Raw genomic sequence first — 27,829 nt, forward strand, 5'->3', positions numbered from 1 at the left:
GATTGGGACTCTACTCATTGGAGTTCAGAAGAATGAGGGGCGATCTTATTGAAACATATAAGATTGTGAAGGGGTTGGATCGGGTGGATGCGGGGAGGATGTTCCCGATGATGGGTGAAACTAGAACTAGGGGGCATAGTCTTAGAATAAGGGGCTGCTCTTTCAAAACTGAGATGAGGAGGAACTACTTCACTCAGAGGGTGGTAGGTCCATGGAATATGCTGCCCCAAAAAGCTGTAGAAGCTACATCATTACATAAATTTAAAACAGAAATAGACAGTTTCCTAGAAGTAAAGGGAATTAAGGGTTACGGGGAGCGGGCAGGAATTTGGACATGAGTCTAGGTTCGGATCGGACATGGCCCTGTGGGTAGCGGAGTGGGCCCAGGGGCCGTGTAGCCTGATCCTGCTCCTATTTCGTGTGTCTAATTCTGTTAGATTCGGGAGATGGTTCTGTGATAGTAGATTGGCGGTTAGGATCAGATCAGCCCTGATCTTATTGAATGGCGGAGCAGGCTCGAGGCGCCGATTGGCCTACTCCTGCTCCTATTTCTTATGTTCTTATACCATTTGCCTTCTTAACCACCTGCTGCGCCTGCATGCTTACCTTCAGCGACTGGTGCACAAGGACACCCAGGTCTCGTTGCACTTCCCCTTCTCCCAATCTATTGCCGCTCAGATAATAATCTGCCTTCCTGTTTTTGCCACCAAAGTGGATTACCTCGCATTTATCCACATTATACTGCATCTGCCATGCATCTGCCCAATCACCCAACCTGTTCAAATCATACTGGAGTTTCTCGGCATCCCCCTCACAGCATACACGCCCACCCAGCTTTGTGTCGTCTGTAAACGTGGAAATATTACATCTAGTTCCCTCGTCTAGATCATTTATATTGTGAGTAGCTGGGGTCCTAGCACCTATCCCTGCGGTACCCCACTCGTCACTGCCTGCCTCTCGGAAAAAGGCCCATTTATTCCAACTCTTTGCTTCCTGTCTGCCAACCAGTTCTCTATCCAAGTCAGTACCTTATCCCCAATCCCATGTCCTTTAACTTTACACGCTAATCTCTTATGTGGGACCTTATCGAAAGCCTTCTGAAAATCCAAATACACCACATCCACTGGTTCTCCCTTATCTATTCTACCAGTTACATCCTCAAAAAATTCCAGTCGATTAGTCAAGCACGATTTACCTTTTGTAAATCCATGTTGACTTTGTCCGATTCTGCCACTGTTTTCCAAGTGCTCTGCTATTACATCTTTTATAATGGACTCTAGCATTTTCCCCACTACCGATGTCAGGCTTACCGGTCTAAAATTCCCCGGTTTCTCTCGAGCACCTTTTTTAAATAGTGGGGTTACATTAGCTACCCTCCAATCCATGGGAACAGTGTCAGAGTCTATAGAATTTTGGAAGATGACCAGCAATGCATCTACTATTTCTAGGGCCACTTCCTTAAGTACCCTAGGATGTAGATTATCAGGCTCTGGGGATTTATCGGCCTTCAATCCCATCAATTTCCCTAACACTATTTCCTTACAAATACTGATTTCATTCAGTTCCTCCCTCTCATTAGACCCTATGTTCCCCAACATCTCTGGGAGGTTATTTGTGTCCTCCTTTGTGAAGACAGAACCAAAGTATGTATTTAATTGGTCTGCCATTTCTTTGTTCCCCATTATAAATTCACCCCCCCCCGATTCTGACTGCAAAGGACCTACGCTTGACTTCACCAATCTTTTTCTCTTCACATATCTATAGAAGCTTTTACAGTCAGTTTTTATGTTCCCTGCAAGCTTACTCGCATACTCTATTTTCCCCCTCTTAATTAATCCTTTTGTCCTCCTTTGCTGAATCCTAAACTGCTCCCAATCCTTAGGTTTGCTGCTTTTTCTGGCCAATTTATATGTCCTCTCCTTGGATCTTATGCTATCCCTAATTTCCCTTGTTAGCTACGGTTGTGCCACCTTTTTTGTTTTATTTTTATGCCAGACAGGGATGAACAAATTCTGTAGTTCATCCATGCGATCTTTAAATGTTTGCCATTGCCTATCCACCATCAACCCTTTAAGTAATGTTCCCCAATCCATCCTAGCCAACTCACGCCTCATACCATTGTAGTTTCCTTCATTTAAATTCAGGACCCTAGTCTCTGAGTCAACTAATGTAAGAAATCACACAACACCAGGTTATAGTCCAACAGCTTTATTTGAAATCACAAGCTTTCGGAGCGCTGCTCCTTCTTCAGGTGAAGTGGAGAAATGCATAAAGACACAGCTTATATAGTCAGAGAATCATGTCAGATGTTTACAGGTAACCTTTCCAACTGCCATTTATCACACCTCGGCAGAGAGATAATCACAGCAGTCAAAGGTGTGAATGGTGTCCAAACAGGTCAGTCAGGGAAACATTACATCAAAGAACAATGAGGTGGGGTCACAAGGGGTCAAATATTGCAGATGCTGGGGTCTGTATGAAAAACAAAAAACATTTTTTTTGGCTGGAAATCACAGCAGGTCCAGCCGCATCTGTGTAGAGAGAACAAGCCAATGTCGACTCAAGTCTGGATGACCCTGCATCAGGTGGGGTTACATGTAGCGTGACATGAACCCAAGATCTCGGTTAAGGCCGTCCTCATGGGTGCGGAACTTGGCTATCAGTTTCTGCTCGACGATTTTGCGTTGTCGTGTGTCTCGAAGGCCACCTTGGAGAATGCTTACCCGAAGATCAGAGGCTGAATGTCCTTGACTGCTGAAGTGTTCCCCGACTGGGAGGGAACACTCCTGCCTGGTGATTGTTGCGCGGTCTGAGTCAACTACTTCACTCTCCATCTTAATGAAGAATTCCATCATATTATGATCGTTCCTCCCCAAGGGGCCTCGCACAACAAGATTGCTAATCAATCCTTTCTCATTAGATAATACCCAGGCTAAGATGGCCTGATCTCTAGTTGTTTTCTTGACATATTGGTCTAGGAAACCATCCCGTATACACTCTAGGAATTCCTCCTCCACATTATTATTACTAATTTTGTTAGCCCAATCTATATGTAGATTAAAGTCACCCATGATAACTGCTGTGCCCTTATTGCACGCGTCTCTAATTTCCTGTTTAATGCCATCCCCAACCTCAGCATTACTGTTTGGGGGTCTATATACAACTCCCACTAACGTCTCCAGCACTAACTCGTAGCAGCGGTGCTATGGGGGTGCCGGATTTGGTATGCTTCGCTGGATTCACCTCACCGCGGCACTACTGCCTCAGCACCCAATTAGCGTGCCCGCCAGGTGCTAACTAGAGGAGCTAAAGTACCAAATTTCTCCACCCACTCTGTTTTGCGCTGTCAAGGATCAAACATAAAGAAGGACTTCGGCAAGTTACTTGGCTCCATACTACAGCAGCCCCACTAAAATAGAGGCTTTGCAAACCCAATTATATGGGTTACTGTAGGAATGGGCATCGAGAAAGTCCAGGAACCGGGCAGGTGGACAGTTACAAGCGCAGTACAGTACTTACCGAACCAACCTGCCAGCCACCTTTTAAGTTGTTTTAAGTCGGCGAGACGCCTGCCAGAGGTAGGCAGGGCCTTATGAATACATGCAAATCAGGTCCTATGACACCATTATAACGCAAAGTCACAGAAGCCCTGCCCAGCGTCAACCCGCCAATTAAATATTCAGAGCCACTGAAGCAGTATTTAAAGGGACACTCACCTGCAGGTAATTGGATCACAGGAGCAGTAGGCCATTGTGATGTTTGCATTGCCAGGAGAGTTTCCAGCTTCCAGATCGCTTCTTTCTGAGATTTTTTTCTTTACCTACCCGCAGTAAGCTCTATCTGCTCATCATGGGTGTTATTATTGCCTGTTTCATTTGGATAGAGGAACAGTTGGAGGAAGAGGAGCTTCTCCAAGCAGCCGATTGCAGATCTCCGCAGCCTCCAGCAACAGGACCTGCTGCCTACTGGACCAGGGGGTCATGCTTTGGCCGTGGCTGTCAAATAAGTATTTAACGTCTTTGCTACTGGCTTCTTCCAGTCTGCTACAGGGGACATCAGCCAGATCTCCCAGTTTGCAATACGCACCTGTATTAAGCAGCTCACCGACGCACTGTTTGCCAGGACTGAGCAGTACATCACTTTTCTAATTGACCTCAACAGTCAACACGAGAGCGCTCGGGGATTTGCAGCAGTGGCTGGCTTCCCTTCTGTCCAGAGCGACAATGACACTACACACGTTGCCCTCAGGGCACCAGAACAGCCAGCAGCGTTCGTCAATAGGAATGGCTACCACACCATTAATATCCAGCGTGCCTGAAATAAAAGCACTAATTGGCGGGAGAGCAGACTGCAGATATTGAATGACTCCTCGAAAGCCCCTGTCTATTCAATCCACCAATCTGTCCAAGGAGTGCACCTGTCTCTCGAAGGTGGAGCCCAGAGCCTGCATGGCAGCTGTTTGATCTTCCAGCAAAGCTGCAAAGGATGGTGACTCGTTTTGTGAGGGCCCAACTGCAGCGACCATGGAGGTGGTCACAATCTCCAAGGTAGACTACAGAGTGCGAGATGACACCACACAGGCTGGAAGCAGACTCCTCCATACTTTCAGCCATAGTGCTGAAACTGCATCACAGGCCTTCCAATATCTGGTATTCCTGCTTCTAAGAGGCAAGCAATTTAATTTTCATGGCTGGAAGTCCTCATCTCTGTCCTGCACAGCAGAGCTGGGAGAGGACCTCGCCCTGCAGCAAGCATTTTTCTGGGCTGTCCCTGCCACCAGTACCTGCTGCTGTGCATTCATGCCTGGTGTTTCATCACATGCAGATGACCATGGGTCACTATCTAACCCACGTGGAGTGCCAATGTCTGTGCTGGTGCTTGGGAGGGATGGAGCGTGTGACTGGTGCACTCAGGAGGTTCGTCCTCCTCCAAGGTGTCTCTTTCTGCAACGTCCAGATGCTGAGAAGGATCTAGAGGAAAGAGAAAAGGGACCGAGTTAGGATAACGCTGGAGGCTGGACATTAGCAGGTAGCAGTCTTGAGAATGCAGCTTCAAGTTGTGAAGCTTTTCTGAGGTGAATGAAAGGTGACAAATAATATACAGATACCCTGTTCTGATAGGCCGCCAGCCCTGCCTTCCTGATGCTCATGAATTTGCCTGTGCCACTAACCAGCAGAATACCATACTCAACTTGGGTGTGGGCTATGATGTTGGGTACTCTTCCCCCGGCCTTGGTCCTCTCCCTCGTACTATGTGCTGTCTTGTCTTGCAGAAAGAGAGGGTGAGAGTTAGTGAGTGGCTGTTGAACAGGTAAGTGGAGATGTGTAGGGCTTGTGCAATGATCCATGTGGTGAGAGCTGGAGAAGAAGCAAGGGGGAATGAGGATGGGGAGGTGATGAATGAAAACTAAGTGTGTGTAATGTGCAGTGAGGAAGGAGTGCTGGGAGGAGTTGGTGGTTGTGTAAGTGCTAGGATGTGATAAGAGAATGCTGTTAGTGTTGTGGTGTGAAGAGAGCAAAGGAAGAGGTGAGTGTGCTTTGAATGATAGGGTTGTTGCAGTGTGCCCTTGTGATTGTATCCTGAAGGATGTGATGGAAGGGAGGGAATTGTTGAGAGTTGTGGGCGAGGGGGTGAAAGGAGCGTTGTCGAGAGAGGTGGAGAAATGAAGAGCTGTACTCACCCTTGCTGCTTTTGTAAGATCATTGAACCTCTTCCTATACTGACCCCAGGTCCTGGGGATGATGCTGCTGGCACTGATCCTGTCAGCCACCTCTGTCAGCTGGTGATGCGCCTGCAGATGCTAGGGAACAGTACCTCCTTCCTTGTCCTGAAGTCCTCCATCACGAACTCCAGGGAGGCATCTGAAAACCTGAGAGTAGCCCTGCGACTCATTTCAGAGATTCCTCTCCTTTCAGCAGTGTAACAGTGAAACGTGAAAGCAGTGAATGCTAACTTGCATTCCTGCTTTAACCAGGCATCGGGAGGCCCGCCAAAATTGTGCAGAGAAAATGTATGGACTGCTCAGTTCCTGATGTGATCAGGACGGCAGCTCATCAATCATGTTAAAATGAGCTCAGGAGATAAAATGGGCCGGCCTAACGCTGGTGAAATCAAGAGGGCTTGCTGCTTGCTTTGCCCTCTGTCTGCCCGATTCCCACCCTGAAATTGGGACTCATGATGCTGCTTAAGTCTGGCTAAGAATAAGCATCATTAATTAATAACTTCAGAATAATCCATCAAAACCAGTGCAGCTGAACTGGCATTATTTAAATTGCTCACAAAATATTTTAATTTAATTAGATATTACTTTTCAAATATCTTTGTTGCTTACATTGGATATTAATGATGTTACATAGCATCAAGTGTTAATGGTGAAAACTTATCTGAAAGATATTCATTACAGCCTATTTACAGAGAATTTTATTACCTGTAAAAACAGCACAACTGATTCAAACTTTCTCATTCAAAATAGTGTACTCATCCACAAGTTGTATCTCACATAGTCAATGAACTTTACCGCAGAGCAACTTAATGATTATAAACCGTCAACATCCCACACAGTGCATTGGAATTTTAGCAATACTGGGTCTTGGTAGCTTCAGAACAATAATAGTCATAAATCTGAAGCACCGTGGAGATTATCATTCCATTATTTTTCCTCAGTCCTCCTTAGCCATCCCAGCTATGCATCTCGTGCAGCCCGGAGAGCAAGTGGGTGACCTACGCTCAAGCCCCCCTCCCCTCCAGAGCTGTTCTTAGCCAAACACTAGAAACTGCATTATAGCAGCCTAGAAATACATCTTCCTTTGATTTTTTTCTCACCCCCCAACTTACCCAATTTCAACCCGCCCAGGGAGATGCCTTACATCTGCTTGGAACCTCCCCACTTTTGTCCAACTTAGATTAGGAACTCAACAAAATGGACTTGTGTTTCATCACAACATGCATTGCTGCACCAATTCAAGGTCAATCATTTTCAAGCGGAATAACCCCACAATTGTCTTATTTACAAAAATAACTGCATCAAGAACAAAGAATCAGCATCCAATTCCTTTTATGACTAATATGTAATAAATGTAAAATTGTGCCTCTGCATAGCAGCATAATAGGCTTAAACACTGTTCATTGGCTTTAAAGATCATTTGGAAAATCTCACTGATTTAATTCCCTGCTAGCAGCCTAAGAAAGCAGCAGGCTTTTGATTATTCCTTCATCTTTGCCAAAAAAACAATTTTCATTTTGTTCCACTGGCAGACAACTGTTAACAGCTATTGAATAGTTGCAGAAATGGTTAGCCTCATGAGATGGACACGAAAACACCTCAGATAGTAGCTAATTACGCAGTTTGTCCATATTCCAAGGGCCATGTGTCTTGTTATTCAAGAAGCCACAGAATCTCATGAATAATTCAACCTGCAGCACTGCTCTCTGTTAAATGCATTTATTGTACAAGAATCAGATTCACAGAGGGTTACTGAAACAATCCCTTCCCCTCAGAATGGGAAATAATACAAAATTCCAACAGTGATCGCTTTAAATTACAATATCTAGTTTTAGTTTCAAAATAGGTTAAAAGACGTAGGGGCATATTTTCCTCTGTGTATTAATCTTAACAAAAACATAGCTATGAGTAAACATCAGCAAAACCATTAGAAAGCAGTAATATGCTTTTCTACTTTCACCACTTTCTCTCATATACAAGTGCAAAACAACTCCACCTTTAACATCAAGCCCAAAAGAATACAACTTTGTCTGTGCGAGTGTTTCTTTTTTGTTATTGATAAGAACATAAGAAAATCCAGAGTGAGAAAGAGCCATTCACTTTATCAAGTCTGCTTCACCCATGGTCTGGTGTCTTTAGCAACTCAGACTTAAATATATCTTACCATATATGTCCTTCATCATCTCTATGTAAGACAGCGTGATATTCTTACAAAGTCATGATACCGGATGTCCTCCAGGTCTTCACCATGGTTAACCAGAACTGTGACGTACTGCCCTGCTCTTGTGTCCGATGCAACTTTGTGACACTGAACAAACACTCCAACCCAATAGTTCATCACAGTTGTCAAATATGTTGTTAATATGTCATTTTCTGATCAGTAAAATATCCTTTCCTAGGTTTTAATTGTGGTACTTTGGAAAATGATTGCAGATTCCATAGCTGAATGAACAAATATTTGTCATGTATACTTATTAAGTGGTCATTTTAAGTATGAAATACATTTGCATCATAATTGGTTAGTTTTCTTTCCTGCCTGCTGATAGACTGATAAGGCATAAAGTTATCGGAAGAAAAATAGTGCATACCCACTACAGGTATTTTGATTTCCATTCTTCGAAACCAATCAAAAATGACAATTAATCCTTGATTCTAAAAAGAGGGAAATGTGGCCCTAATTTTTCCAGAGTCAAAAAGCAGGTGTGGAAGAGGTTTTTTTTTAAATCGGAATAAATTGTGAAGTGAAAAAGAAAAAAGATTCGTGAAACTCCAGAATCTTTGTCACTCCTCATTTCTCCCTCAGTTTTGTTCCTTTTGAGACTCTTTCAGTGATCATTCTTCACAGACAAAGATTTTCTTCCATTTTATTTTCCATTTATGCAACACAGCCACATTGGAAAGCAGTTCTGAGCATTTGGAGTTCGAAAAACTGCATCACGTCCGTGCACAGCAGGCTCCATTTTATACATTTCACTCGTATAAACAAAAGACACATCCCAAAGCAGGTTGCGTATAACTGCTTCAGTTATACTCAGGGGAATATTTAAGGCAGACATAAAGGAGGTGCGAATTCAAATTGTTTACGGCCACTTCAGGATCGCTTTGACTCCTTCACAGCTCACAGTAATGAGAAAGAAAACTCAGCCTGGACCTCATCTCTCTAAATTCCAAGATGGCAGATCTGAGGCTCAGTCACATCAGAAGAAGCTGATTAGCTTTGCCACTACCTATGCTTTCCATCTGACATCCAGCGCAATCTCCAACAGCAATCTATTATACAGGATCAACTCCAAATGTGCTCTTGCCATCGGAGGCAACCTTGTAATGTAAGGAGGGGCATCAATATTTTCCATGCCCTAATAATAAGCAGAATTGTCACGACTGGAGACTATACTCCATACGTGATATCATACGTGCTTTATAGATCATCAATAACATTTCCTTGGGCTTGTAAGGGAAGATTGCACCTTTATGCATGTTTCTAAGAACTCTAAATAGAGAATAACAACACATATACATTTGATGTATAAAAGTTCTACCAAAAGAGCAACAATAAAGTAAATTATTATTTTTTCAGTAATCATCTAAAAAAATCCTCCACAAATATGCAAATAATTCCTGTACCCAGCCTGTCAAGTGAAGGCCCATTTCAATGAGTGTGTTTGGCATTACCTTAGTGCTGTTGAGCCTGCATTTGTGTGTTCCTCCAAACCATCCTTCAGTTGAACACTGGTCAATGTCCACATTCTGCAGATTTATGTCAACTCTAACCACACCCCTGGAAGAAAAAGAAAACTTTTAGTCATCACAAGTAGAGGGGGAGAGTCACTGGTTAGCACATAACTGACCAATCAAGACGAATGCAGTTAGTGACCTGAGTCAGAGCCCAGAAAGATGTAATTAATTCTGCAAGGTTTGACCCATTCTCCAGTGGATAATTTCCACCTCCTTTAAAGGATTTGTTAATCCGGTACCTTCAACCAATGAGCTCCAGCCTAGGAGTGGTGGATGGTGCGAGATACTTAATGCTAATTTTTATACCAAGTTTTCAGTTCTGGTGTTTACTGTGAGAAAGAGTCATAGAATAAAATACCAAATTCATTCCAGTTATGAGTAAAATCGTTATAACACATTTGTAATTTTACTAGTAATGGACTATGAGGGTTTTCCACACACAAAAATAGATTCTTTGTCCCAATGGTGCACTGTGTCCTCTACAGTTAATTTTATGCAAACACACTTTGTTGGTAATTTATTGCAACTGTGATATGAATCCAATTCAGCACCCTCAGAATTAGCATCTGAACAGGCAGAGCCGGTACTCGTAACATATTTGGTCTGCTTCATTTAAGAGATAAACAGATAATACTCAAGAGGAAGCCAGTGAATACAAAATCGTGAGTAAGAGGCACCAAATAATTCCCGAACACTGTAGGCGTGTGAGAGTTATGCAGATTGCAGATCCCCCTCACTCACGTGGGATCAACAGTATATCAGATAGCTTACCGCTGCATACCTAAACTCAACAGTCCATGGACCAATATCAGAGGATCAAACTGGGGATTCAAAACTAGTAATGCATCAGTTATCAGTCAGTGATGGTTAATTATAATGTTCATCTCTTAAATATGTATGTCCAATAAATCCTAACTAATACAAACTGAGATTAGTAGTGTTTCTTACAAATGAAATCCTTAATAATTAATTGCCATTATTTATATGATATTCTGACGATAAATGGAGACAATCTTCCAGTAACTGACCAGAAAAATAACTTGGTCCCAAGTCACAAATCCAATAAACCTTCAGGTCCTGTGTCATAAAATTGATATACCGCCCAGTTCTGCCTTGCACGGCATCTCCAAATGGAAGCACAGCACCGTACTGATAAAAAAAAAACTAAACAATTTACAACTGTGTTTATAATAAGAACAATAATATATAAATCACAGGAGACTTACTGCAGTAATCCTATCGTGGTGTTCAGATGACAGCCATGGCTGATGTTTTCACCTGAATCCTTGGAATCCACCTAGAACCATCCGTTATCTTCCAGAATGAAGACTGAATAGCTTCTTTAATACTGTACCTGTCATGCTGTGACATATAGCTCCACGTTCAATGTCACTATGTGCTCATTCACCCACCTGATGCAAGCTCTAACATATAACCATGCACGTGTATTGATTTTGAAAATATAAAACAAACTTTTAAAAATTTACATTTACTCCACATCAACAATTAGAAGTGATGCAATTAAGATTAATTTAATCTCCAAATTCTGATAAGGATGATAAGCTGTTTTTACTTTGCTCTTGTGATCTATCACAATAACAGAGCTATTAGTCTGAATTGTAGCCTTGCAGCTGACTGCTGCCTATTTTACTCTTATATATATATTTTCTGTGTCTATGCCAAGAGGTCATAAATACAGAAAATTCTTGTTCACAATGACTTTTATGCCATCTCTCTTGTAGCATTCCCTACTGTTCTCTGTGCTGAAGATTATATCAAAGTCATTTGTATTTTAGTTATGCCTGCTGCAGTTCAACAAAATATATCTTCAAAAACAAACCTTCCCAAAAACAGAAAGTGACTCCTTATATATCCACAAAATGGGAGATTTTTGAGTAACCATCCATTTCTTTGTTCATCACAGGCAAAAATATATTGGGATGAGCACATACTAAATGTCCCTCAGACAGTCAGCCATCATAACTAAACTGGCACCGGATGTCACAGGAGGTCATTATCACACAGCACCCTCTGCCAACTCATTCTATCTGCCCAACATCATTCTTCCATTCAGATCTTCTCATGAACAGTCCTCTATCTCAGCTTAGGCTTTCTATGCATGTACCCTGTGTATTGCAATGTTTTGGTCACTTTTGTTCTCTGATTACTTTTTGCTGATCATCTTCCAACATTCGATGGAATCTGGAACAGTACCCATGGATTGGAGGGTAGCTAATGTTACCCCACTATTCAAAAAAGGTGGTAGAGAGAAAACGGGGAATTACAGACCGGTAAGCCTGACATCGGTAGTGGGGAAAATGCTAGAGTCCATTATAAAAGATGTAATAGCAGAGCACTTGGAAAATAGTGACAGGATCGGACAAAGTCAACATGGATTTACAAAAGGTAAATCGTGCTTGACTAATCTACTGGAATTTTTTGAGGATGTAACTGGTAAAATAGATAAGGGAGAACCAGTGGATGTGGTGTATTTGGACTTTCAGAAGGCTTTCGAGAACTGGCCTCCACCGCCCTCTGTGGCAGAGAATGCCACAGGTTCACCACTCTCTGGGTGAAGAAATTCCTCCTCATTTCAGTCCTAAATGGCTTACCCCTTATCCTTAGACTATGACCCCTGGTTCTGGACTCCCCGGTCATCAGAAACATCCTTCCTGCGTCTAGTCTGTCCAGGCCTGACAGAATTTTATAGGTTTCGATGAGATCCCCTCTCAATCTTCTAAACTCCAGTGAGTATAAGCCCAATCGACACAATCTCTCCTCATACGTCATTCCTGCCATCCCAGGTATCAGCCTGGTGAATCTTCGCTGCACTCCTTCCATGGCAAGAACGTCCTTCCTCAGGTAAGGTGACCAAAACTGCACACAATACTCAAGGTGTGGTCTCACCAAGGCCCTGTACAACTGTAGCAAGACATCCTTGTTCCTGTACTCGAACCCTCTTGCTACGAAGGCCAACATACCATTTGCCTTCTTAACCGCCTGCTGCACCTGCATGCTTTTGATCAAGTCCCGCATAAGAGATTAGTGTGTAAAGTTAAGGCACATGGGATTGGGGGCAAGGTATTGACTTGGATAGAGAACTGGTTGGCAGACAGGAAGCAAAGAGTTGGAATAAACGGGTCTTTTTCCAAGTGGCAAGCAGTGACTAGTGGGGTACCGCAGGGATCGGTCTTTGGACCCCAGCTATTCACAATATATATTAATGATCTAGACAAGGGAACTAGATGTAATATCTCCAAATTTGCAGACGACACAAAGCTGGGTGGGCGTGTGTGCTGTGAGGAGGATGCCGAGAAACTCCAGGATGATTTGGACAGGTTGGGTGATTGGGCAAAAGCATGGCAGATGCAATATAACATGGATAAATGCGAGGTTATCCACTTTGGTGGCAAAAACAGGAAGGCAGATTATTATCTGAATGGCAATAGATTGGGAGAAGGGGAAGTGCAACGAGACCTGGGTGTCCTTGTGCACCAGTCGCTGAAGGTAAGCATGCAGGTGCAACAGGCGGTTAAGAAGGCAAATGGCATGTTGGCCTTCATAGCGAGAGGGTTTGAGTACAGGAACAAGGATGTCTTGCTGCAGTTGTACAGGGCCTTGGTGAGACCACATCTTGAGTATTGTGTGCAGTTTTGGTCGCCTTATCTGAGGAAGGATGTTCTTGCCATGGAAGCAGTTCAGCAAAGATTCACCAGGCTGATACCTGGGATGGCAGGAATGACGTATGAGGAGAGATTGGGTTGATTGGGCTGGAGTTTAGAAGAATGAGAGGGGATCTCATTGAAACTTATAAAATTCTGACAGGACTGGACAGACTAGATGCAGGAAGGATGTTCCCGATGGTCGGGGAGTCCAGAACCAGGGGTCACAGTCTAAGAATAAGGGGTAGGCCATTTAGGGCAGAAATGAGGAGGAATTTCTTCACCCAGAGAGTGGTGAACCTGTGGAATTCTCTAACACAGAAGGCAGTAGAGGCCAATACATTAAATATATTCAAGAATGAGATGGATATATTTCTTAAGGCTAAAGGGATCAAGGGGTATAGGGAGAAAGCAGGGACCGGGTACTGAATTTGGATGATCAGCCATGATCGCATTGAATGGCGGAGCAGGCTCGAGGGGCCGAATGGCCTGCTCCTGCTCCTATATTCTATGTTTCTAAGTTTCTATGTTACTTTAGCACTATCACTTTGTAGCAGATTCAACTCAGTTACAGTTTTTGTAAAGAACAATTCAGCTTTTTATGAATTAGTTACATCTGTTTATTTGACACCATTTCTGCAGTATCCCAAACAGGCAGTCGGGAACAGTTACAAATGAAAGATGCTCTAATTACTTCTAATCCTATAATATTTTAAGTACTGCATGCAAGAGCAGAAATAAATATTTTGTGTGCCTTTATGGTAGTTGTTGCAGTGAGCCAATTTACAGGTGGCAAGTACAGTCCCCACTGTTTATATCAGGCGTGTTGGTGTTAACACGGATTGCCTGCTATATGAGGTGGATGGTAAAGTGAGTAGTGCTTTGAAAACATTAACCTGGCATTCAAAATGCTCTCAAATCACCAGTACTCAAAATAAACCAGTGTATATGTGAGTTCATAAACTTAACTTAAACCACACTTGTTCAGAAAAAAATATTGAGGGTTTTTTTTTATTTTGCATGGTAAGAAACATAGCACATTGCAAACTTCTGCAAATTCAGCTGTCACTCTATTGACTAACTAGCCGTCAAAGCAGTCACATAATCTAGCATTCAGTGAATCACCACTGAGACTATCCTAAACCACTTCATGATAATAACTCCATATTTCTGTCAAACAAGTTTATACATTCAGATGTAAACACAGTGTCATTCAATCCTCCCGAGAAAACAATAATCAGTGTCACAAAGCAAAGAGTGTATTTTTTTTTGCTGTGCTGTGAAATACTGCAATTTATCAATGCTTTTTTTTGTTAGATAACAATGGGCCCTATCTTGCTGGAGTGGGGCATCTCACGGCGTATACCGTTAGTTAGACCTTTACCTGCACCCTTCGGTTCAAAATTCTTTTGCGCCGTAACTTGCTAGAGATGTGAGCTGATAACACGTGGCGAAGATATTGGGGCATCTGGAACCTTCGTGAACGACGGGACCAACAGTCTATCTCCTTAACCAATGAGATTTAAGGATTGAGAAAGAAACAGAGGAACGAGGGAGAAAGAGGGTGAATTAGAGTCAAATCAGGTACAGAAAGAGAAATAAAAGAGAGGGAAAGAGAGATTGGATTGAGAGAGAGAAAAGGGAGATAGAAAGGAAAAGTTAAAAAAAGTTTTAAAATTTTGTAAACCTCTAAGAAGAATTTACTACATGCAGGAGTGAGACTCAATAGTTTAAATTGTTCCCTTTCTGGGCCAGAGAGATTGATTGGCATTGCATAATGTATACCATATGTAACCCCTTCACGGTTCTCTAGATATATGTGAGATGTGGTCTCTGTTGTAGACAGTATTCTATAGTCCAGTAAGGAGATCACTACTATAATGGCTTAATTCTAATTATCTTACTTTATAGTTTTAACGTCAGACAGTATAAGAAGATTACGGGTCAATGACCTAAATTAGACATTTGCATACATTAGAATGAATCTAGACATAATAAACATACATTCTCCATTTATATGGATTCAAAGGAGAATCTGTCCCTGTGTCCAAATTCAAGTGCACTCTTTCGTTGGCGCGCTTAAGTTGGAGCTCATGGTATGTATAATGTCTGCAAGACTTACGACTCCGAACCCCTTCGTTGAATTCTCTTCACGATCACTGAATCCCACTTTGAGTTCTGGATGCAGAGCTACTAATACGAAGGGCGGCGGCCGAGTTTGGAAGCCCGGGACGGGATGCGGCAGCCATTTGCCTCCTGAGCCCTCTTTTCAGAGCTCCTGCCCTCTTTTCTTCCAGTCGCTCGCGTTTACTGCTCGAAAAACCCGACTCCACCCCTTCCTCCTGGGGTTTCTGCCTGGAGACTGCGCAGCCTCACTGTCTGCAACAGTTGATACTGGTGCAGAATTATGGGAAGTCTGCTCTTAGTCACATTGTGTCCTTAAAAGTTCTTGCCGTACCTTCACATGGGCAACTTTAACCCAGGGATTTATAACAATGATAATACAGTGTCTAAGTTAAAGATTGATAACCATACTTAGCGTACATAACATTTCCAGTGGGTATTACACTCCCCCCCTACCAAATATAGGCATGTCCCCATGCCTAATGAACTTTACACATAAGTGGTTGCATGCTTCCCAACCATGTATAAAGGGAGGTAACATATCGAACCGTAGGGGCTATCATTACACTTGGCATTCCTAGTGTACTGTATGTCAATCTTTCAGGAACCTTCTTAACTCGCTGCGAGCTCCTTATTTCGGATACCCGGTCTTCAGTTCCTTCAACTACGTTGGAGGCGTTGGTTCCTTTGTTATCATGCCTTTCAGTCTCTTTTATCTCCTTCTCGGAAGCATCTGGTTCTTCCCAGATCATGTCCAAGCCTGAGCTAAATGGTTCAGACAATTCATCCAGATTCTGTCTTATGCGTCTTTCTGGGAGGTCGTACCATAGATCCCATTCTTCATCTTCCGACTCATCAGGTTCCTCATGATCCACACACTGTGTCATGGGTTTTCTGTCTTCTGGAACAAAGTTTTCCTGGTTTCTCGTTTTTTTCCTTCTTCTTCTCTGCAGGGTTCTCCTACTAGGTGTCGGCTCATTATCCGCTGGCGGATCCAGACGCACTTGCTGTCCCAATGGCAGGATATGATTCCGGTGCAGTATTTTTATGGGTCCATTCCCACCTGCAGGTTTTAGCCGAAACACAGGTAGTTGTGACATTTGACTTTCAACAATGTAAGGTGTAGAAGCCCAGCGGTCTGCTAACTTATGTTTCCCTTGAAGTCCTAGGTTCTGTATGAGAACTCGGTCACCAGGCATGAGTTGGGAAAAACGGATCTTCTGGTCATACCTCTGCTTATTTCCTTTATTCTCTTTGGCAGAAACAGACTCAGCAAGTTCATAAGCAGCTTGCAATTCCTTTCTCATGTCAGATACATACTTGAGGTAAGTTCTCTGTGATGTGCCATCACTGGATACTCCGAAACACAAATCCACCGGCATCCTCTCTTCATGTCCAAACATGAGGTAGTACGGTGAAAAACCAGTAGCGTCATTTCGGGTACAATTATAAGAATGAACAAGATGTCCAATGTGCCGACTCCACTTGTTCTTTCGCTTTGAATCCAGCGTTCCAAGCATGTCTAACAAAGTACGGTTAAACCGCTCAGGTTGAGGATCTCCCTGAGGATGGTATGGAGTTGTTCTTGACTTCTCAATCCCGAGCATGGACAACAACTCATGTATAAGTCTACTTTCAAAGTCTCTACCTTGATCACTGTGTATTCACTTTGGCAGTCCATAGTGGATGAAGTATTTCTCCCACAACACTTTGGCAACGGTGGATGCTTTCTGATCCTTTGTGGGAAAAGCTTGGGCATAGCGAGTATAATGATCTGTAATGACCAAGACATTTGCGGTATTGCTGGAATCGGGTTCGATGGACAGAAAATCCATACAGACAAGGTCTAGAGGTCCATCACTTTGCATGTGAAACAGAGGAGCAACTCTTTTAGGTAAAGTCTTTCTCTGGACACAACGTGCACAGGACTTGCAGAACTCCTCAACCGCAGACTTCATACGCGGCCAATAGAATCTGTCCTTGACCAACCCATAGGTCTTGTCTACTCCCAGATGACCTGCGTCATCATGCAAAGACTTCATCACTATTTCCCTGTACTTTTCAGGTAGGACCAACTGTGAATGACATGGTTTAGTGGGTGGGTGAGTGATTCTACACAACACTCCCTCTTTAATTTCCAAGTGGTCCCATTCTCTTCGGAGCAGACGACAGTCAGGATGTTTTGATTTGTCGATCTGTGTAATATCACCCAGATGGAGAGCTGAAAACACCTCATGAATACAAGGATCCTCCTGTTGTGCTTTGGATATTTCAGATGAACACAACATGGGTAAGTTTTGTACATCCAAACTGGAAAGGTTGCAAAATGCCTGGGGAACAGCATGCATTGACGCTCCCAAGTGGTCAATCTCTCGGGCATGAAATGAATTCTTTGGTCCAGATACCACGGACATCTGACACATTACTTTCACATCTGCTGAAGCAACATCTTTCCACTCTGGTTTCTGGTAGTGTGGGCGACGAGACAGAGCATCTGCGTCAATGTTCTGGTTCCCAGGTCTGTACCTGAGACTAAAGTCGTAAGCAGATAGTGCAGCAAGCCAGCGGTGGCCGGTGGCATCAAGTTTTGCCGAAGTCAACACATAGGTTAATGGATTATTGTCTGTCCTCACTTCAAACTTCGCTCCATACAGATAATCCTGCAGCTTATCCACCACCCCCCACTTCAACGCCAAGAATTCTAGCTTATGAGCTGGGTAGTTACGCTCTGATGGCGTAAGACTGCGACTGATGAACGCTACAGGTCTCAGCCCTGCTCCTTGGTCCTGATACAACACACCACCCAACCCTTCTTGACTGGCATCCACGTGTAGCACATATGGCAGCTGTGGGTTTGCAAAAGCCAACACGGGGGCTTGAGTAAGACTTTGCTTTAAGGTGTGGAAGGCCTCTTCGCATTTCTCATCCCATCTAACACCAAAAGGCTCAGAGGGTTTGAAGTAGTCCTTGTTCTCTTTACCTTTTGCCTTTTTCTTCCTCTCGGCTGGTGGGAGGTAACCAGCCAGCAGCTGATTCAGAGGATGGGCCACTTTGGAGTAATCCTGCACAAAGCGCCTGTAATATCCGCAGAACCCAGAAATGACCGCAAGGCAGTCACTGTGTTCGGTTTGGGCCATGTGGTAACAGCTTCGATCTTGGATGGATCTGTGGCTACTCCATCCTGTGATACAATATGCCCCACATAGGACACAGATGTTTGGCAAAACTGACACTTGTCCAATGATAGCTTGAGACCTTCATCCTACAGGCGACCAAGCACTTTCAGCAACCGAGCTTCGTGTTCTTCAAGGGTTGCCCCAAACACAATGATATCATCCAAGTACACCAATACTTCGAGCAAGTTCATGTCCCCAACTGTTTGTTCCATTATTCTTTGAAAAGTTGCTGGAGCGCCTGAAACTCCCTGTGGCATCCTTTCAAATTGGTAGAACCCAACTGGACATATAAAGGCTGTCTTTTCTTTGTCCGATTCACTCATCGGTATTTGGTAGTATCCACTTCTGAGATCCAACACACTGAACCACTTGCTTCCATTAAGACAAGCCAGTGCATCCTCAATTCTTGGAACGGTGTATTGGTCGGGAATAGTACGTCTGTTAAGCGTCCTAAAGTCCACACACATCCGAATCTTTCCGTTCTTTTTCCTCACCACCACTATAGGAGATGCATAAGGACTCCTGGACTCGGTAATGATCTCAGCTTCTTTTAACTGCGACAGGTGCTGTCTCACTGCTTCGATGTCAGCTGGTGCCAGCCGTCGAGACCTTTCCCGAAAGGGTTTATCCTCGGTAATTCTGATAGAATGGCGAGTACTCTTACTACAACCAACATCAAACTCATGAGTAGAGAAAACTCCTCTCCGCGCCATCATCTTCCTGACTAATCGGTCCTTCCATTCTTTAGGAACGAATGAATCTCCAAAGTTGAAGGAGGAGGGTGTCAGATCTCCGGTTGAGTTAACTTTGGACTCTTCCTTCACATGTGATGACAGTACATTTACAGGAAACAGATGCGCAATCGGCATTCCTTTCCTCAATGTGATTCCTTTGCCTGACATATTCCTCACGGTCACTGTAACTCTCCTTGACATCACAGCTGTCGGGGTCTGCAACTCTGGTCTCACCAGAAGCTCATTTGGAAACCGTGACTCTTCTGCACGATCATCAGGTGACTCTATCAGAATGGCTTCAGTACCTGGCGTTCCAGGGAATTTTGGTATCCCAGGGATTCTAGCCACTCCTCCAGGACGCAGGGTGATAGGTTTGGCTCGAACGTACCACACAGTTCCTCTTTTGCTATCATCTACGTCGGAAGAAAGTTCAGGCAGTTTCTCAAAAGCCTTTTTGAAAACAGGGTGAATGTGTCTGGTGCTCAAGAAGTTTTCACCTCCCTGCTCTTTGCAGCTTGTCAGGAGTCGTCTCACTATGGGTGTATTACTGCCAACTAGTATGGAAACCTCACCTTTCACCATGGGGTCAGGGCAAACCAACACAAGTGCATCAATGGTCTCAGTGGTCCCTACATCAGCTTCCAAGAACTCCAACCTCAGCGACAAATAGCCATCATATGGGTAATCAGCAGGACTAAGGCCCCAGATCTGCAGAAGACTGAGTGGGGTTAACGGCAAATGCGTCAGGTATCGGTCATAGAAGGATCTGTACAGTATGGTAACCTGAGAACCCGTGTCGAGGATAGCTTTAGTATAAATGCCTTCAATCTGTATTGATACAGCAGAACTCGGCCCTACTAAACTTTCAGGTATGATGTCTTTCATATCCCCTCATCTATTATTGCACTTAGCGGAACGTGTCTTAACTACAGGGACAGCAGGCCGTTCCGTTACTGTGCCCCTTTGTAGTTTCCCGACTTCTTGGTAAGTTTTATGAGACGGTCTTTTACTTTTTTTTAGATTTTCCTCACCTCTACATTTTCGCTTGAAATGTCCATCCTTTCCACAGTTATAACAAAAGACTCCAGGTCTATCTCCTTCATGGGGATATCCTTTAGAGGAATCATTCATTTTGCTGTTAGACTTCGCAGGGTGTTCAACCTTTTGCACCCGTGCGTCATCCCTTTCTGTGTTGGGCTTAGACTGAAAATATGCCATCTCGGCTCTCATGACATTTATTTCCTTCTTCAGCTGTTCCAGCTCAGGGTTGACATCACCCTTAGGAGTAGGAACTGTAACAGGAGTCACAAGCTTGGACATCACAGCACTCTTTGCTACATTCCGGGCCTGAAGCATATCCTCCTCCTCTCTGACTTCCCTTAGCAGCTCAGTGAAGGTAGGTGGATCTCGCAACTTATGGGTCATGCGTATGCGAAGAGCAGTCACGTCTTCGAGCAATGCACCTCGCACAACCTGTTCAATGCGGAACCGATTCATTTCAGGCAACTCAATCCCTCTTTTCCGTAACATACAATGCAGCAGTTTGTCTATTCTCAGCAGATAACTGGACAGCTTCTCTCCCTCACACTGGAATGTGCTTCTGAATCTGACCATCAAATCTGAAATGGTTTCAGTAGTTCCAAAGGCAGTTTCTAGAGCCTGCATGTAGTCAAAGGAAGTAGCAGAGGTGTTCTGCGCCTTTAAGAATCTTACAATGTCAGCAGCAGGACCCTTAAGGCTTTCTACTATTCTCTGCCTCTTCACATTGTCACTGCACTGCCATTCCTCTAGCAGAGGCAGGGTCTGCTCAGCCCAGGCGTCGTACTCCTCTTCCCCACTGGGAGTTGGTCTCACTCCTGAGAACATACGGAGCTTACGGTATCCCTGAGCCTCGAAGGGCAGATTGGTGCATTTATCCACCAGAGAACTAATGGCACTGACCAACTGAGTGTTCATATCCAGGGCCGAAGGACCTATCAGACCTTTGACATCAGCAACAGTCTTTCCTTCTTGTCTCAAGAATGACAACAACTTGGTCTGAAACCCTTCTTCTTCCTTAGTAGTAATAGGGACAAACTGAACTGGCCAGGGACCAGCCTCTTCAGAAAGCCCAACTGCCTCAGGTAAACCATGACCTCTCAGGTTCTCTGATGTCTGGATCAACACAAACTGCTTCTTGGTAGCTGTATCCAAGCAGCGCTCAACTATCCTAACCTTTCCAAAGGCTTTGACACAATTCAGAGCCCTTAGTAAGACATCATCAGGGTCATCGTTAGCAACACCATTCAGCACAATGGCATGGGTAGTAGCTATCTGCTTCCGTTTGCACCAAGCTTCAACCTCAATAACATCCATCTTTTATGCTCAAACAGCCCAGTAGAAACCACAAACCACTCTCTTAGCAATGAGCATTCAATACTGTTAGTTTACTGACATAAATAGACCACAATCCCGGACGAGCCCCCAAAATGTAACCCCTTCACGGTTCTCTAGATATATGTGAGATGTGGTCTCTGTTGTAGACAGTATTCTATAGTCCAGTAAGGAGATCACTACTACAATGGCTTAATTCTAATTATCTTACTTTATAGTTTTAACGTCAGACAGTATAAGAAGATTACGGGTCAATGACCTAAATTAGACATTTGCATACATTAGAATGAATCTAGACATAATAAACATACATTCTCCATTTATATGGATTCAAAGGAGAATCTGTCCCTGTGTCCAAATTCAAGTGCACTCTTTCGTTGGCGCGCTTAAGTTGGAGCTCATGGTATGTATAATGTCTGCAAGACTTACGACTCCGAACCCCTTCGTTGAATTCTCTTCACGATCACTGAATCCCACTTTGAGTTCTGGATGCAGAGCTACTAATACGAAGGGCGGCGGCCGAGTTTGGAAGCCCGGGACGGGATGCGGCAGCCATTTGCCTCCTGAGCCCTCTTTTCAGAGCTCCTGCCCTCTTTTCTTCCAGTCGCTCGCGTTTACCGCTCGAAAAACCCGACTCCACCCCTTCCTCCTGGGGTTTCTGCCTGGAGACTGCGCAGCCTCACTGTCTGCAACAGTTGATACTGGTGCAGAATTATGGAAAGTCTGCTCTTAGTCACATTGTGTCCTTAAAAGTTCTTGCCGTACCTTCACATGGGCAACTTTAACCCAGGGATTTATAACAATGATAATACAGTGTCTAAGTTAAAGATTGATAACCATACTTAGCGTACATAACATTTCCAGTGGGTATTACACATAGAACTCGAGACACACCAACACATGAGAGAACAGGAGGGATATCTCAATAGTTTACTCCAGAACACATGGAGCATTCTGGCCATGTAAAGAGATACCAGTACAGGAAGGGGAGTATGTAACTGACAGTCAACGGGATAGGCTGAACCTGGCTTACTAGGGAAATTACTTACAAATTTCATAATGGTCGGGATTGTGAAGAGAACAAAAGAAAAAGAGAAAGAAATATAATCAGTCTGTGCTCAGTTTGTAAATGTGGTACAGAAATTGAGCTTCCAGTTTTGAGAGCTTAAAATTGGGCTCCACCTCCTCAGATTAGGGAGGGAAGAAAAATCAGATAGAAAAATTGTTATGTCATAACACCTGCTGGAAAACGTACGTGTACAGGCAACAGCAAATTGTTTGTGGCGGCCCCTCCCTATGGTGGAATAGCCTGCCAACACACAGTAGCCAGGCTCACATATGAAAATAGGAAAGAATATAAGAAATTCGGCCATTCAGTAAGATCATGGTTGATCTTCGACCTCAACTCCACATTCCCGCACTATCCCCATATCCTTTGGTTCCCTTACTATCCAAAAAACATTACCTAAGGAAAGATATAGTTGCCTTGGAGGGAGTGCAACGAAGGTTCACTAGGCTGATTCCTGGGATGGGGGATTGTCCCATGAGGAGAGATTGAGTAGACTAGGCCTATATTCCCTAGAGTTTAGGAGAATGAGAGGTGATCTCATTGAAACGTATAAAATTCTTAAGGGGTTTGACAAGGTAGTTGCTGGGAGGATGTTTCCCCTGGAAAGAAAGATAGAGAAGGACAAGTTTAAGAGAGAGGAGAAAGCGATATAGTAATGCCACTTTGCATTCCGCTATGGCCAATGTGATGGATATATCCAACTGCTTTTAACCACATCTACGTTTTTAATGTGACTCAGTGGGCAGAATTTTAACCTGGAGCAGTGTGTGGGTTTAGGTGCAAACGGGGGGTTAAAGTGGCCAAAAATGCATTCACGTCCGGAAGCCAGCTCCAACATGACAACTTAACTCAGGCACGTTCGTCTGATTGCACGTAGCCCCGCTGGAGAGGCGGGTTAGCAATTTAAAATGTTAATGGCTCACCTGTAGTGATATTTCAACCTACATTTGAATTTAACGGTGCATCCACGGGTTTCCCGAGCTTTCTGAAACTCGTCACTGAAACCAAGGCGAGAACACAACGACAGTTCATGGGGCTCATTAAAAGTCAGGTGAATACAGCAATAAATACTCACAAACACAAAAGCAAAATACTGCGGATGCTGGAAATCTGAAATAAAAACAGAAAATGCTGGAAATACTCAGGTCAGCCAGCATCTGTGGAGAGAGAAACAGAGTTAACGTTTCAGGCCGATGACCTCACTGCACCGAACGCACCTCGAAGTTCATCTCAGGGCCAATGACTCAAGCATAGAACTCGTGTCTAAAAATCTCATGCCTAGGATTTCTTCAGTTTTACCTGAAATATAATCATTAACAACCTATAAATGTAATGGTCCTGAAATTATGCAACGGGATATTAACATAGACATACTAAAATAGTATCCCACAGCATAATTTCAGGGTCAAAGTTATTTACTGTAGGTCCATTTTTTTATCTTGAAGATGAGAACAGTACTGAGCAAGGCAAGAAAATTACATGGAGAGTGCATAACCACAGGAGGAAAGTATTAGAATTGAGACTTGTGATCAAAAATGAATGAGTCAGATGACTAACTGATTTAAACACTTCAATTTTGTTGTGTTCAATTTTGCAAAATGACGTAAGTCAAAATAGATTACTAAGATACTGGGACAGTTTCCATTGGAACACAGAAAGTTAAGAGGAGATTTAATAGAAGTCTTTAAAATTTGAAGGGCTTGATAGATTGAATAGGCAAAGATTATTTGGGGAGTCAGTGACAAGGGGGTTAATTTTAACTTTGGCCAATTGTGTAAAACAGCTGATATTGAATGAGCCCCCCTATTATACAACGCCGTGCATGGTGTATGATGGATGGCGAATTCAATAGCACCCATCTTACGCAATCGGCCACAGTTAAAATTACCCCCAAGGAGCATTAATTTAAAATTGTCCCTGAGAGAGTGGAAAAAGAGATTAGCAGAAATTTCATGCAGAGGCTTGTTGGGGCATAGAATGCTTTTCCATGTGGAATGGTTTAGTAGAGACCATTGCATTTTATAAGGGAAAATGGGATAAATATTTGAAGCAGAGGAAGATATAGGGCTATGGGAAGTGAGCAATGCAGTGGGATTAGTTTTGGACTGCTCTAGCATGGATACAGCACAGATACGATGGGTTGAATGGTCTCTTTTTTTTATTCGTTCCTGGGATGTGGGCGGCGCTGGCAAGGCCAGCATTTATTGCCCATCCCTAATTGCCCTTGAGAAGGTGGTGGTGAGCCGCCGCCTTAAACCACTGCAGTCCTTGTAGTGAAGGTACTCCCACAGTGCTGTTACGGAGGGAGTTCCAGTATTTTGACCCAGCGACGATGAAGGAACGGCGATATATTTCTAAGTCAGGATGGTGTGTGACTTGGAGGTGATGGTGTTCCCATGCGACTGCTGCCCTTGTCCTTCTAGGGGGTTGAGGTCGTGGGTTTCGGGGGGTGCTGCCGAAGAAGCGTTGGTGAGTTGCTGTAATGCATCTTCTGGATGGTACACACTGCAGCCACAGTGTGTCGGTGGTGGAGGGAGTGAATGTTTAAGTTGGTGGATGGGGTGCCAATCAAGCGGGCTGCTTTGTCCTGGATGGTGTCGAGCTTCTTGAGTGCTGCTGGAGCTGCACTCATCCAGGCAAGTGGAGATTACTCCATCACACTCCTGACTTGTGCCTTGTAGATGGTCATAAGGCTTCGGGGAGTCAGGAGGTGAGACACTCGCCGCAGAATATCCAGCCTCTGACCTTTTTTAAAAATGTGTTTATGGGATGCGAGCGTCGCTGGCAAGGCCAGCATTTATTGCCCATCCCTAATTGCCCTCCTCTTGTAATGACAGTATTTATGTGGCTGGTCCAGTTAAGCTTCTGGTCAATGGTGATCCCCAGGATGTTGATGGTGGGGGATTCGGCAATGGTAATGTCGTTGAATGCCAAGGGGTGGTGGTGAGACTCTCGCTTGTTGGAGATAGTCATTGCTTAGCACTTGTGTGGTGGTAGTGGGGAAAATGCTAGAGTCCATCATAAAAGATGTAATAGCAGAGCGCTTGGAAAACAGTGACAGGATCGGACAAAGTCAACATGGATTTACAAAAGGTAAATCGTGCTTGACTAATCTACTGGAATTTTTTGAGGATGTAACTGGTAAAGTAGATAAGGGAGAACCAGTGGATGTGGTGTATTTGGACTTTCAGAAGGCTTTCGATAAGGTCCCACATAAGAGATTAGCGTGTAAAGTTAAGGCACATGGGATTGGGGGCAAGGTACTGACTTGGATAGAGAACTGGTTGGCAGACAGAAAGTAAAGAGTTGGAATAAACGGGTCTTTTTCCAAGTGGCAGGCAGTGATTAGTGGGGTACCGCAGGGATCGGTCCTTGGACCCCAACGATTCACAATATATATTAATGATCTAGACAAGGGAACTAGATGCAATATCTCCAAATTTGCAGACGACACAAAGCTGGGTGGGCATGTGTGCTGTGAGGAGGATGCCGAGAAACTCCAGGATGATTTGGACAGGTTGGGTGATTGGGCAGAAGCATGGCAGATGCAATATAACGTGGATAAATGTGAGGTTATCCACTTTGGTAGCAAAAACAGGAAGGCAGATTATTATCTGAATGGCAATAGATTGGGAGAAGGGGAAGTGCAACGAGACCTGGGTGTCCTTGTGCACCAGCCGCTGAAAGTAAGCATGCAGGTGCAGCAGGCGGATAAGAAGGCAAATGGTATGTTGGCCTTCGTAGCGAGAGGGTTTGAGTACAGGAACAAGGATGTCTTGCTGCAGTTGTACAGGGCCTTGGTGAGACCACATCTTGAGTATTGTGTGCAGTTTTGGTCGCCTTATCTGAGGATGTTCTTGTCATGGAAGGAGTTCAGCGAAGATTCACCAGGCTGATACCTGGGATGGCAGGAATGATGTATGAGGAGAGATTGGGTCGATTGGGCTTGTACTCGCTGGAGTTTAGAAGAATGAGAGGGGATCTCATTGAAAGTTATAAAATTCTGACAGGACTGGACAGACTAGATGCAGGAAGAATGTTCCCGATGGTAGGGGAGTCCAGAACCAGGGGTCACAGTCTAAGGATAAGGGGTAGGCCATTTAGGACAGAGATGAGGAGGAATTTCTTCACCCAGAGAGTGGTGAACCTGTGGAATTCTCTACCACAGAAGGCGGTGGAGGCCAATTCATTAAATATATTCAAGAAGGAGTTGGATATATTTCTCAAGGCTAAAGGGATCAAGGGGTATGGGGAGAAAGCAGGGACCGGGTACTGAATTTGGATGATCAGCCATGATCGCATTGAATGGCGGAGCAGGCTCGAGGGGCCGAATAGCCTACTCCTGCTCCTATATTCTATGTTTCTATGTTTCTATGTTTGCCACTTATCAGCCCAAGCCTGAATGTCATCCAGGTCTTGTTGCATTTGGGCATGGACTGCTTCATTATCTGAGGAGTTGCGAATGGAACTGAACACTGTGCAATCATCAGCGAACATCCCCACTTCTGACTTTATGATGGAGGGAAGATCATTGATGAAGCAGCTGAAGATGGTTGAGCCTAGGACGCTGCCCTGAGGAACTCCTGCAGCGATGTCCTGGGGCTGAGATTATTGACCTCCAACAACTACAACCATCTTCCTTTGTGCTCGGTATGACTCCAGGCAGTGGAGAGTTTTCCCCCTGATTCCCATTGACTTCAATTTTACTAGGGCTCCTTGATGCCACACTCGTTCAAATGCTGCCTTGGTGTCAAGGGCAGTCACTCTCACCTCACCTCTGGAATTCAGCTCTTTTGTCCATGTTTGGACAAAAAAGCTGAGTGGTCATGACGGAACCCAAACTGAGCATCGGTGAGCAGGTAATTGGTGAGTAAGTGTCACTTGATAGCACTGTTGATGACACCTTCCATCACTTTGCTGATGATTGAGAGTAGGCTGATGGGGCCGGATTGGATTTGTCCTGCTGTTTGTGAACAGGACATACCGGGGCAGTTTTCCACATTGTCGGGTAGATGCCAGTGTTGTAGCTGTACTGGAACAGCTTGGCTAGAGGCGCAACTAGTTCTGGAGCACAAGTCTTCAGCACGATAGCCAGAATGTTGTCGGGGCCCATAGCCTTTGCTGTATCCAGAGCACTCAGCCGTTTCTTGATATCACGTGAAGTGAATCAAATTGGCTGAAAACTGGCTTCTGTGATGGTGGTGACCTCAGGAGGAGGCCGATATGGATCATCG

At 44.1% G+C, this 27,829-nt stretch overlaps 1 protein-coding gene across 1 annotated transcript in view; it reads right to left on the bottom strand.

Annotated features, from left to right (window-relative positions):
• The window catches only part of gpr158a (G protein-coupled receptor 158a), a 702,414-nt gene that overhangs the window by 617,240 nt on the left and 57,345 nt on the right, over positions 1–27,829 (bottom strand). The window contains 1 exon segment of the mRNA XM_085987742.1: positions 9,395–9,500. Within this exon segment, the coding sequence (XP_085843868.1) occupies positions 9,395–9,500 (106 nt within the window).

This window comes from Somniosus microcephalus, chromosome 5, assembly GCF_052327205.1.
Source record: "Somniosus microcephalus isolate GS21.2 chromosome 5, FLI_Smic_1.0, whole genome shotgun sequence".
Lineage (NCBI taxonomy): Eukaryota > Metazoa > Chordata > Chondrichthyes > Squaliformes > Somniosidae > Somniosus > Somniosus microcephalus.